At 39.5% G+C, this 12,973-nt stretch overlaps 2 protein-coding genes across 2 annotated transcripts; both read right to left on the bottom strand.

Moving 5' to 3' along the window:
* Window positions 1-642: 642 nt before the first annotated feature.
* On the bottom strand, window positions 643-5,497 carry xiap (X-linked inhibitor of apoptosis). Its single transcript, XM_028009710.1, has 7 exons — window positions 5,329-5,497; window positions 4,054-4,345; window positions 3,407-3,959; window positions 3,194-3,293; window positions 3,004-3,082; window positions 1,913-1,952; window positions 643-1,619 (listed from the first exon to the last, which is right to left on the bottom strand). Exons 2-7 carry the CDS (start codon window positions 4,291-4,293, stop codon window positions 1,426-1,428), a joined length of 1,206 nt encoding a protein of 401 aa, XP_027865511.1. The 5' UTR covers window positions 4,294-4,345; window positions 5,329-5,497; the 3' UTR covers window positions 643-1,425.
* A 3,056-nt stretch (window positions 5,498-8,553) lies between these two features.
* On the bottom strand, window positions 8,554-12,775 carry psmd10 (proteasome 26S subunit, non-ATPase 10). The gene is made up of 5 exons (XM_028009711.1): window positions 12,530-12,775; window positions 12,340-12,438; window positions 12,059-12,205; window positions 9,228-9,394; window positions 8,554-9,060 (listed from the first exon to the last, which is right to left on the bottom strand). The coding sequence occupies exons 1-5, from the start codon at window positions 12,641-12,643 to the stop codon at window positions 8,907-8,909; spliced, it is 681 nt and encodes a 226-aa protein (XP_027865512.1). The 5' UTR covers window positions 12,644-12,775; the 3' UTR covers window positions 8,554-8,906.
* Between the last annotated feature and the right edge of the window lie 198 nt (window positions 12,776-12,973).

Raw genomic sequence — 12,973 nt, 5'->3', positions numbered from 1 at the left:
GGCCACATCGACCCCTTTAGCAACAAAGCCGATGGCCTGACATCTAGTGGCCACCGATAGGTACTGCACCCGTATTTCAACGGGGGCCTGCACAGACAGGAAAATTTAAAGCGCACAATTGAACAGAATGAATATAGACAGGCTTTTAACTGATTATAGCTATTTCAAACCAGTAAGACTGGTTATGTACTGGATCACCTGTATCACCCCCTTTAAAACAAACTAGAATTTTAAAAGGTCCACAACAATATTAGGAATATACAAAAATATCACAACTCATCAGCTCTTCATTCAATGTATGTAAATCAGCTTACAACACAGATTGCAATAAATTTACTATCAATTAATTTTGCTGACCTTATGTCTGCACTCCAGTCAGAGTAAAAGGTCAGTTTATGCCACTAAGCAGCTTTAATGAATTTGCTGCCCATGCCCATATTATATCAAAGCATCTAATTTCAAATCTCATGTGTTCAAATCAACATATTAATATATCCTATTTGGAATAGTTGTCACATCTCCTGCCCAATAGGCGCACGTTGGCTTGGAGTTGTTTGAAACTGCAATCACAGTAAATAAGTTGAAATTGAAGCTATAAAAAAAAAAAAAAAAAAAAAAAAAAAAACACAAATGCATCTCAAGTCAGATTATTAAAGATTTATTTAGTTCATTTACAGAAAAGATTGCATGATGAAAAATTGACATCTAAAATCCCATAATGTCTTGATAAAATCCCATCTCAGTCTTCAAATCCCACCTCAGTCTGTGCAGTAGCTTATGCGATGTGAGAGGAATGAAAGTGAATGAAACCCCTCAGCCACTTAACTTAGGATAAAGCAAAATTAGAGTCGTCACACAAAACTAGAGAAAGGAAGAAAACCATGATTGCCCAAAACGTGTATTTACATGCATGTTACACCGATTAAAACAAAGACACAACAACATGTATGTATAGTACAATATACAACTATTTACTATCCAAGCGATTGTGAAAATATTGGTTTCTTAAAATATATATGTATAATTAAAATGCATTTACAACAGTAAGTATATTACAGGGAATCTAATATACACGTATCATCAACTAGTACATTAATTTATTTGTTTCACAACCCCTCATATGCATACATATACATTCATACACATATACACACACTTTTTTAGGCCAACTAGGTGCTAAAGCATAGTTTCCTTATGAGTGGGAAAAAGGGGGAACGCAAAGCCATCTACACATATAGGTAGTCAAACTGTCAGTTAAAAAAAAAAGAAGTAATAACCACCTTTTAACCCATTGTGTCTATGTTGCTATTCTTCGTGAAATCTAGAAATTCCCTCCTAGAAGAACTTACCTACCACACCTGCTTTAAATTATAACATTTAGAACATAAAGCAGCATCCATGATAGACAGCAGCTTATATTTTCCCTTAAGCGATGTAGGCTTTGATTTTTTGTGTGATGGCTCCGCAGCAGATCGGACACTTGACGAGTGACTCCGAGCACTGCTTGCAGCTGACCAGATGGCCGCACGGGATGAAGACGATGCAAATATCTCTGTCCATGCAGATTTTGCACCGTTTTTCCCTCTGCAGCTTCATTAGTTTCTCCATTGGGTCCTCATCTAAACAAAACGGGTTAAAGAAATTATACGATGGCCAACTACTTGCATGAAATTCTACTACAAATCAGTACATTCTCTGTTGTACAAAAAGAGAAATCCACAGAATTGCAAGTAATAGCACGGGGTTCCAAAAAATAATAATAATAAAAATAGTATGGTGATTTAAAAATATTTTCTACCGGCAGTTATTATTGAAGAATCTAATTCATTTCAATGGATAGTAACAATCTAGTTTTTAGGTTTTTAATTAATTTTCAGGCTTTCAAATTAAATTGCACTATATAAACAATTACCTTTTTCATTGGTTGAAAATCCATTCTGGTGACTTGAAGCCTAGAAGAAAAAATAGGAAGTCATTTTCAGCACATGACTAAATTGATGCAGAGAAACAAAAATAGTGCAGATAATAATAAAACCATTCACATACATAAAGAGATGCAAGGATCAGTAATTTATTTTGTTTCAAAAAGAACACGCTAGATAGTAACAATGCTACGCTAGACAGTATCAATGCAGCATAGTGTTCAGGAATGCGTTAAAGTAGCAGTAAAGTTGCTAATGACAACGCGTTCCAAATAACTCGTACTGGGAGCTAACCAATAGCATTAGATACGCATAAGAAAATGTACAAGATTTACTAAAACCCAACTACAGCAATAAAAGTTACATTTAAAACTAATATTACAGTATTGTTAATATTTTCCAATCCAAAATTTCATTCTTTGCCCAACTCAAATTTCAAGGTCTTGTAACATCTGGGACATCTAGGAACAAAACATTTACGTACTTGGCTTTTACTATCTGTACATTTCACTAAACTAGCACAATGCTTGTTAGCATCCATTGGACAATGTGGTGGGATTATTTTACGAAATTGAATGGCGTTAGGACCTTTAATGAAAAATCTAGTCCCGAGTTATCCTAATCTCTAAAGCACAACTGTGATACCTTTGTTTTTACATTTGTTTTGCAAAAAAAAAAAAAAAAAAAAAAAAAAGACAAAATTAGAAATCTGCTTTGTATTAAGAACCAAAAGTCCAGTTTAAAATCCTGAACTAAGATAACCTAGACAATAAAATTTAGTTAATGACTAATTTATGAATTTTGACAGTAACTTAAAAACCCAAGTTGTGATGTGAAATTGAAATTAAACATAATTTATAGATGTATTAACATGAAAAGCTTAATTCTTTAGAAATTCAAACAGTTTTTTTGACACTGTCATACAAGATAAGGTTTGGAAGCTCAAACATATGTCATCAAAGAGTGCTTTTTTCCCCTCACAAATTTATCCAAACATGGAAAATAATAAAATATCAAGCCAGCGTTCATGTTGTATCAGATAATCAAACACAAAATGGAAAATGAATAAATAAATACTCACAGCACTACTTTGTTCATGTCTTTTTAGGTGAATGCTGTTGACAAATGCAGCTCCCTTTTCTTCCAACAAGAAGCTGCATCTAATCGAAAGAGAAAAAAGAAAACACATTTAAGCATTAACAGAAAGACAGCAACAAGATTATCACTGTGGATGGTAGGAATACAGCCAGAAATAAAACGTTTGAATTTACCCTGGGTATTCTTTAGCATGTTCTTCCCATGGGTCTTCATCGGGCTGCCAGCCTTTTAGACCTCCACCACAGCGGAAGCATAACACCTGGTCTTCTTGCCCTAAGAAAATAAAAAATTAATTTTTTTTTTTTAAAAAAAGACAACATTTCTATGTCAAAGCCACAAAAGCATTAAAACACTTTCTCTGTTAATATTTCATATCTGTGCTCTACCTGTGCTGTAGAAACCAGCTCTCGCGAGCCTCTCGTGGTCGACGGGGTGCCGAACATGAGCGAAGCTACTGAGCCTCCCCTCGAAAGTCTCCATATTTCCCCCCTGGTTCACGTTTTGATCTTCCCACATCGGCTCATCTGCGTTGTCCAGCAGCGGGGCGTTCCCTACGTCGTGGCCGAGGATGAAAAAGCAGTTGGGGAAGTGTTTGGCGTGTTCTTCCCAAGGGCGATCTCCGTTTTCCCAGTTGTTCAGCTTGTTGCCGCAGCAGAAACACTCCACCCGGTCGGCCTGTCCCAAGTAGTAGAAGCCGGCTTGAGCCAGGTCTCTGGGTCTTACGAGCACATTGGAGGGCCAAGAAGAAAAGCTGTCCAGACGGGCCTGTTCACTCTTCATGTGAGGTATCCTAGGGTAGAGGGTCTCGTCAACCACTTCACCGGTGGACACCCGGTACTGCATATCCTCTGCAACTTCGTCGTAGATGAGAGGGGTAATATAATTCGGCTTCATGCTGTTTGGGTGGCAGCACACGAGGAACCGGCATGATGGAGAAACCTGCACAAGCAAGAAACATATGGCTACAATATCAAAAATGAGACAAAAAAAAAACAAACAAGTTGTTCTTACTGTAACCAATAAATATATTTACCTCCTTGTGCCTTTGCACAGGTGTGTCTCCACTATGCCAGTTCTCCACAGTCTGATTGCAGCTGAAACACTGGACGCGGTCTGCGTTGCCGGTGAAGTAAAAGCCCGCCCTCGCCAACCGTTCAGGCGGGACTTGCCCAGCCAGGGTGGATCCCCGGAAAGACTGGAAGCGATTGTCAAACTTTGAGAAGTCAGGACAGCCGTCTGACTCCAAATTGCTGTAGTTGCCTTGCTCAGACATAATTGGGCGAGGAAATCGCTGGGTGGGTCAAAGTTTGAGAGGGGCAGGATGTCTGAGGAGGAAAAACACAAAGTGTTGGGTAATATGTAGGCTTTGAAATGTGCCCTTTAAGAGAGGCAGCTGAGCGTTCATCACATGCAGACGCTGAATAGACCACGTGTGGGATGGGCATTCCAAAGGGAGTAACTCTATTACAAGGCAGTAATAATAACTTTTCTCAAAGGGCAACACCAGCACCGAGGGAAACCTTAAACACTTTTCCTTTCCAGGAATACATATGCAAATAGTTACCATGATGAGCACACAACATATTTTATGGACGGAACGGTACACTGTGTTCTTGACACTCAGGAAGCTGGAAAACATGTTAGGAATTCCTGGCAACAATTACGTAATTACGTTAGAGGCACGAGGACATGCCTCTAAATCATGATGAGACGGTCAAACCTATTAATTATACACAAGCATTGATCAGTTTGGGGATGGTGAGAAGCTGCTGTAAGAGGCGGTGTGTTTACTTTATTGATTGTGATCTTTGCCCTGCATACGTGTCGAAATTCCTCTCAAGAAAGCTGTGATCAGATCAGGAAGCTGTCGGCGACGCACTTAGATTCTCCTGCCCTCCCCACCTACGCTTTGTTAAAACCGAAAATCGAAACTTTTAAAAGGTACTTTACCACCATGTGCCAGTAAACGCACGCCCACATTTTTGAATGGACATTAGCTTTAAAACCGTTTTACCGTTTTAATTTTGAAGTCGGAGACGAAAGCAAACTTAATCACCGTCACCTTAATCCCGTTCCACGGGACATATTACGCAAACTCTGAATTATGTGAAACAAAGCAGAATATCCTCTTAAAAGTATTCACAGCAATGCGTTCAGCTGAAGTTCTCTGTTTGGACTTTAACCTTGGCTCCCGTTTCTAACAGTGCCCTTCAAACCGGAGTGGCAACAGCAGCTATGTTTGCTAGTTAGATTAGCATGATGCTACTTTACGCAAGTACGCAGTTCCGAAGAAAATCTCAATATCTACCTTTTTCACGTCTTTGGGACGCGTCCGTAGTTCCTTACTTCACTCGGTCTTAATGATATCACCACCCACAGCGAAGAAAAAGGACTGCTGGAGGCCGTTTAATTTATAACCCCCTCTGATCGTGAGGAACAAGGTATGCAGTTCCTCCCTTTCCAGAGCGCGGCAGCGTGATGACGTCATGAGAACCGTTTGAGTGGAGTTTTTATGCTTTCATTATTTTAAGCGAGCGCATTTACTCAGGACCAAAACTGACCGCACTCAAAAGATGAGAGAAATGTTTGACATTAAGTTTGCATATAACTGAAAATAAAATTTAAAAAAAATATATATATAAAATATTTCAGAAATTCAAACAGTAAAACACATTATGTAGATTCACTATAAAGTGACATATTTAAAATAGTGATGCACCGATATGACAATATGGCTGATAATCAATATGTACCGAGATTGTTTATATATTTCACTACGCTTTTGAAACCTTGAAAAAAAATACCACCACTAACTTCACCACAGCGTCTCTGCTTCAGTTAAACAGTAACTGCATTTAATCATATTTTCAAATGTGATATTTATTAGATGTGTCAGAGTACACCTTTAATTGATAAAATTAACCATTTCAAAAATTTCGTCAGTTTTTGGGGTGTTTAAACATCAGGTGGAATTTATCATGACAACGATTAATCTAAATCTTATTGTGACGAAAAAAATATCATGATAAATGGTAAATGACCTGCTAAAATATTTATCCTTATTACCCTACCCCTCCAGAAACAAACAGCAACAAGATGGAAGTAAATAGTGGTTGATAATATTGGCCCAATGTTATTCATCGGACCAATACTGATATGGTAAAAAAAAAAAATACAATGCAGGGTTGCATCATTGCAGATTGTTGTAAAGTGAGTCTGTGAAATATTTAATTAGACAAAACATAAAAAAAAAAAAAATTCTGTTTCTGAATAAAATTATATGAAAATGGCTTTTTGCATTGTTTAGGTCTGATAATAAAACTCGTTTCAAGATGTGAAATATTTAAGCATGACGACAAAGGAAAAATACCATTTTACACCAATGTATATTTCAGCCCTCTAACAGAACCTGAGTTTATTTAAATTCGACCATAAATGCAATCTAACTACACACATATTTAGTCCAGTTATACTTTATTAAAAAGCTGTACTTTTTCCTCTCCTTTCAAATTCAAATAGTAGTTATAGATTTGTCTGTGCCTGTGGGGGACGATTCTTGACATCTGTGTGAAACTAACACCTGCTGTATAAATTTCACTGAGATGACTTCATGAGCTTTCTTAGAACAAATAGTTTCGGTTACAGGGAACATTCACAGCATTCTTAAAATTTTTATTCATTGCCACACTTTCTAAAGGCTGTAGAAACAGATATGTGGTGGACGGTGGCCATGAGGTTGAAATCGATGAGGCAACACCCATTTTGTCACCGGCTAAAAGTCATTCATGGCCGTTTCCCACTAACGCCTGTTTGGAGTGTCTTGACTCAACTATGCACTAAGTTGTTATAAGGGTCTTCCACTTATCGCGATAACTGATGTTTGAAAAACCTTCATAGGTATTACTAGTAAGACAGGCATTGACACTCCCGCTGTTCAAATCACAATACATCCATTGTCTACCGAAACAGCTCTTCAGGTACGGCCTTGATAAAAAATGTTTAGGTTTCAGGTTGTATTAAAACAAAAGTACAAAATAAAGAAATGCAAGTTTTTTATTCTGTTGTTAGAACGATACGTTGGTTAATACAGTTAGTACTGTACAGTATAATCTTACTTGGAACATCTTTGTTATTTTAATTCTAAGGCAGATTGATGCAAAAATGTAGAAAAAAATACCTGTTACGCTCCCACACCTGTACACTGGTGGGAGCATAGGGGCCATGGCAAAAAATGGCACTTTTTGTTCCTTCCAGAGTAACAGAAGTCTAACAAGCTAATATAGGCTGGTAAGTTAGTCATAGCTTGCCAGTTGTAGTTTCAGCTGAAGTTTGTATGTTTTTCTAAGCAAAACTAAATAAATAAATAAAAAAACACAGAAAAAGTGTTAGTCATCTTTTAGCCAGCTGACCAACAGTGCACAGCAGTAAGAGGGGGAGGGACAACATTGCGGACCATTACTCTTTGCTCTGTACGTCCAAGGGAAATGCCATTCATGCTGGGATTTCTCTCAACGAAAGGACTTTAACCACAGGGAACATTCTGACAGAAAATATGCAGTCCTGAAACCGAAACTTAGCAAAACCACAGGATACCTTAATACTGGTGATGAATGAAACCCGCATTTACTTTTCAAATTGTAAAGTAAGTTTTACCTTTAAGCTCTGGCTGTATTTGATAAGCAATCTAAAGACAAAAAGACAACACCTTTTGATAGTTGCCACCCACTGCTGGGTGGTCAGAGAGTTAAAACTACAGATTTTAGCACATTACGATACATAGCAGTAGATGTATCTGGATAAAACAAAAACTGATGTTCTTTGACAACTTTTGAGCTGCCCTTAATGCAGTCATATTACTGCATTAAGTAATAAGACTTACTTAATGCTTGTAATATGACTGAATGGTGCTGCATGCAATACATAATTCCCACAAGTCTGAACAGGAGGTGAGCTGTGTCACTGAACGGCCATCTTGGTAGGCAAGCACAGCGTAAAACATGATGGACCATGGCTTCGAGACAAAAAAAAAAGGAAGTATAGTAACACTTGATTTTGTTGACATATTAACAAAATCGCAGGTGTAGGGATTGACCCCAATGAGACGGCAAATGTGGCTTGTTTATTGTTGTCATAGCAACCCCATAGTAGCACTGTCATGTTAGGTAGACACCTACAAAGATGGCCGTCAACTACAAAGTTCCCGGATGTGTGACGTCAATTTTAATTGAGTGGAATTTCAATAGATTGCGTTGGATTAATTGAGACTGAATTTGGACCAAACTGGATTCCATAGCTGTTTGTTGTACATTCTACCTTATTGATGTGTTTATGGTCAACCTTGACTTCAGAAGCTGTACTGTAAGTCACCAGGAGTTAAATTTAGTACTTTGCTGAACAAGAAACTTAAGACAATATACTTTAGAAATTGCCCCTTGAAGATATTTAAAAAAAGAATGGCACCGAGCACAAAGCCATGTGTGACTCCATTACAAAATAGAGTAATAAAGACTGAGGAAAAAAACAGCCTCAACAATCACAAAGTCACATTTTTTTTTATTTAGGTACAACAAATTTATTCCAACCAGATTTCATCGCCACTTGATGTTTCGTTTTTGCCATTTCTACACTTTAACTTTCACAGAAAACGCACTGTGCTGCTGCAAAAACTGTGCTTAGACACGTCAGTCTCAAAGCCCCAACAGGAGGTACTGATCAGCCTCAAAAACAGTCCAATCCCTTTTCAACACCAATGCCTCTTTCACATGTCACCGACCACACCAAATAACAATGGGCCTGCTCAAGTAGGACTGAGTGAGATGATGGTTTTCATCGGAATGCGACGGTAGCGGTTTGAACCAAACCACGACCAGCGAGTCAGAGAAAGCATCACCCCTCCACGATCCGGCGGAGTATGTTCCCCAAGCCACCCTTGGCTATCTGGAGGGGGGTCTTCTCCTCCTTGTTCTCGATATAAATGCTGGCACCGTGTTCTACCAGCAACTTGGCTGCTTCCAAACGCTCTTCATCACACGCAAGATGGCTGTAAGAGAAAAGATATACAAATTGGTGCCTTCATGTTTTCATAAAAGTCAGGTAAAAAACTTCAACTGATGACATATTGGTCTGGCACATGTTACGGCTTTCGTTCTACATATTTAAATCCACGCCGGCTGCGACAATTTTGGACAAATGCGTTTGCACACGTACAGCGCCGTGTTGCCCTGCGAGTCCTGGATGTTCGTTGAGGCACTCTGCTTGAGAAGCAGCTGGATGAGACGGTAGTTGCCCTTGGCCGATGCTCTGTGCAGGGGAGTGGAGGCCAACTTGTCCGTGGCATTGGGGTCCGCTCCATTTTCCAGCAGCATTAAGGCGATCTGCAAACAGGAGACAGAATTGTCTCGCATGCCAGTCGCAGGTAACCCCGTTGTAAACTTTGCTTCCCGTTAAACGCGAGAAGCCCGTTTCCTCATCTAAAGTCTTGGCGCCCTCAAGAGCCTCTTTCGAGCGCCACTTCCTAGAGGAAATTTTAACCAACAGCGTAGGATGTGAGAGCAAAACTAGAAGGTGGCTTGGCCGAGACCAATGGGAAACTATACGAGAAGTTTTCCACTGGTAGTAATGGAAAAAAAAAAAAAAGTACCTTACATAATGTCACTAATTTATTCAATTTACTTTATAATGTGTTTTTTTTCTTTAAGCTGTCGGAATGTCGTTTGGAACTGGAAGGAAAACTTTACAATGTTTTGCTACAAAAATAACTCCAGGTCTTTTCGGGTGAACATCGATTTTCAAGTTCTGCAGATTTCTCACTGGATTTAAGTCTGGACTTTGACTAGGTCATTTTAACAAAAACATGCTTTGATCTAAACTTTAAACCATTTTAGTGTATTTATATGCATGTTTGGAGTAATTCTCATAGTCCTGCTGCAGCAAGAGAATATTTTCGAGTCCTTCTCTAAAACCATCCTATATTTAGCTCTGCCTACCACATCATGATGCTGCCACCACTGACTCACTGCGGCACTGTGTCCACAGGATGATGTGGAGTGCTGGTTTATCTTTGTCCCATCTGATCAGAGCACTTCCTTCCACAGTGACTGCTGGTTCCTCTAAATCTCAGCAGGATTTGTTTTGGTTTGGCACACACTAAAGGCCAGAATCTTTTTCCTTTTTTTTACCCCATCCAGGGGGTCTTTTTGTGGGCTCTAGTGTCCCTTTTTACGAAAGTAGGCTGACAGGAATGGGGAAGGAGAGGAGGGAAGATATGCGGCAAATGTCACAGGGGCCGGGAGTCGAACCCGCGACGGCCACGTCGAGGACTCAAGGCCTCCAAATATGGGTGGCGCTAACCGCTACGCCACCACGGCACGCCCGCCAGATTCTTTTTAAATGAACTAACTCGGCTGTGGATCTCAGCAACTCTTCCGGTTACCACAAGCTGTCTGTTCGTCTCCTGGCTTGTCATTTTGAGAGGGTGGCAATATATTGATAGGCTCTCACTTTTATTTCCGGACGAAGGAGAGCGCACCTTATCGACATCGTCTCTCTATTGTGTGCATTTGTGGCATTTATTTGACCCAACACAATGCTATTTTTAACTTGATTTTCTATTTTTTCTTTTTTTGCTTACAGATTGCTTTCTCTACACACTCATCAGTTCCATTAGTAAGGAAGGACAGGAGAACTAAAATATTTAAGCCGATTCAAAACAAACAAAAGTGAATATATTTTAAATAAGGCCTTTGCGTTCTTACTGTTCAATTTGGAACTGATTTTTACAATCATTCTCATCACATTCGAGACTTTCACACGGCACAGTAACCTGGTGGAACTGTAAGCTGTTAATGGTTCAATCCCAGAGAGAACACCTTCCATTTAAAACGGTGAGAGTTTTAAATTGTGTATTTCTCCTGTGATTCTTTAAATTGCACCGAAGGATAAAAGTTACTTGTCGTCTTCATGCCTGCGTTACAAAATCCCACACAGTTCACATTACAAAGGTGTGGCTGGACTACCTGCATTATTAACCCAAACATAATAGAAGCTGCTTTGTTCACTTCATGGAATGTGAATTCAAAATAATTGTACTCAAATCTAAAACATTTAATCTGTCTGCATCTCGTCTTTCAAGTGCTGCCAGATGTACAGTAGCAGAATGATTACAACATGATGGAAGCTTACAGTCTCATTTTGTTCCTGTATACAATAACTGACAGGTTGGAGCTTTTTTTTTTTTTTTTACAAACTAAGTAGGCAAAACAAAATGTTCATAACTAGTGTTTATAATATGCAAAAAGAAGTTAAACAGATGTCTTTCTCACTCTTTATTTAAGTGTTGACTTTTGAGAACTTCACTATCCACAGTGACACTTTAACAATATTTGGGTGATATGATTTACAACATTTAATTCCCCTTTGGGATGAAAAAAGTATTTGAATTACATTGAATTTCCCTCACATCCTGATTTATGGTTGTGGTTAATCATAAGAACTGGTGCAGGGAGGCCTGTATCAGACATAGCTGTAAACTCACCTCAGCCGTAACGTGATTAATAGGATTATTTTTGACCCCTGATGGGTCAGCCCAGAGGCCTTGTCAGGAAACATCAGGGACTTAACCCAGCCTAGAAATAATTGGGCTGGGTTACATTTTAATACACAAATAGAATGCCTTTACAATGGTTTAGAGTAAAGCCTTTTCCATGTCTTGAGTCCAGATGTAAACCCAATTAAGAATCTGTGACAAAACTTTAAAAGATACACAAATAAATACATGCTGGTAGAGACGCACGAGAGGCTGTAAATGTAGCATTTGGCTCAAAATGCATGCCACACTTTTTGGATTTTTATTGAGAACCACTTCAGTTACTCTATTTTAAGTTGAGCCATCACACCCAACCCCAACAAAATACAATCAAGACTGCAGCTGACTAAACGTGACAAGACAAAGAATGCAAAGGCATAAAATTACACTCCCATACACAAGTATGGAGTCTTTCGCATTTTTTGCAACTGTTAGTGCACAAACGACACTGTACCTCGTATCTGCCTTTGGAGGCGGCATAGTGCAGAGGGGTGCATCCATTTTGATTAACTGAATTCAGCTGGGCTCCACTGCCTATCAGAGATCTCACTATGTCCTCTCTTCCTGCAGATGCAGCAATGTGCAGAGGACTCCACAGGGCCTGGGGAGTGGAGAACACATCACGCTGTAATAACATCCATTTACGTCAACTTAACGGTAACCCGTCACTGGGGGGGGGGGGGGGGGGTGTGAGGGACGCGGAGAGAATGCATCACAATTTAAAGCTTAGCTCACATCATCCTGCAGGTTGACCTCAACTCCCAGGCTGAGTAGGAACTCCACGATGTTGGTGTGTCCAGCAGAACAAGCCCAGTGGAGAGCGGTCCTGCCGTCCTGAAACCACAGACAGCCGTCATTAGCTCCATTCCCTCGCTAGTCACAAACGATGCAGCCCAACAGAGTACATAAAGACGGGGACGCTGACCTGGTCCGTTTTTCTGACAAGTGTTTTGTCGGACAGCATGGACTGTTTTAATTTGTCGAACTGCCCGCTGAAGGCTAAATTGCAGACCTCCACGTTAGACACGGAGCTCTCCATCACTCAGTGTGTTTGAATGCGACGGGAAAGTTGTTGAACGCCGTGCAGGTGACCGAAGTTGTTGCGTTTGAAAGCTGGAGGATGACTCAGGAAATCATGAGCCTCACATCCGATGTGGGTGCACGTCGGTCTCTTCAAAATAAAAGATAAAAATCAAGCCTGATGAGACGCTGATCTTCTACACGCTTGTCGTTTTAATAGGCTTGTAGATAAATTTGATTTGATAAACGTAGAATGTATCGATTCTACATCTATAAATGTAAAAAAAAAAAATTGGTTATTATTATTAATTATTCCTCGTAAAGCATATTTATTCATAGAAACATTAAT

The sequence above is a fragment of the Xiphophorus couchianus genome, chromosome 23 (genome assembly GCF_001444195.1).
Source record: "Xiphophorus couchianus chromosome 23, X_couchianus-1.0, whole genome shotgun sequence".
Lineage (NCBI taxonomy): Eukaryota > Metazoa > Chordata > Actinopteri > Cyprinodontiformes > Poeciliidae > Xiphophorus > Xiphophorus couchianus.
Note: the sequence above shows the minus strand (reverse complement) of the source record. Positions and strands in the feature narration are given on the sequence as shown.

Bases quoted from the DNA above. Each gene is read 5' to 3' on its own strand.
- psmd10 (XM_028009711.1), bottom strand. From the start codon at position 12,643: ATGGAGAGCTCCGTGTCTAACGTGGAGGTCTGCAATTTAGCCTTCAGC. The intron at 12,206-12,339 runs GTGAGCTAAGCT...TCCACTCCCCAG, and splicing joins AGGTCAACCTGCAGGATGAT to GCCCTGTGGAGTCCTCTGCA. The intron at 9,061-9,227 runs GTACGTGTGCAA...TTTCTCTTACAG, and splicing joins TCGCAGGGCAACACGGCGCT to CCATCTTGCGTGTGATGAAG.
- xiap (XM_028009710.1), bottom strand. From the start codon at position 4,293: ATGTCTGAGCAAGGCAACTACAGCAATTTGGAGTCAGACGGCTGTCCT. The intron at 3,294-3,406 runs GTAGAGCACAGA...TTATTTTCTTAG, and splicing joins AGCTGGTTTCTACAGCACAG to GGCAAGAAGACCAGGTGTTA. The intron at 1,620-1,912 runs GTAATTGTTTAT...CGTTTTGTTTAG, and splicing joins ATTTTCAACCAATGAAAAAG to ATGAGGACCCAATGGAGAAA.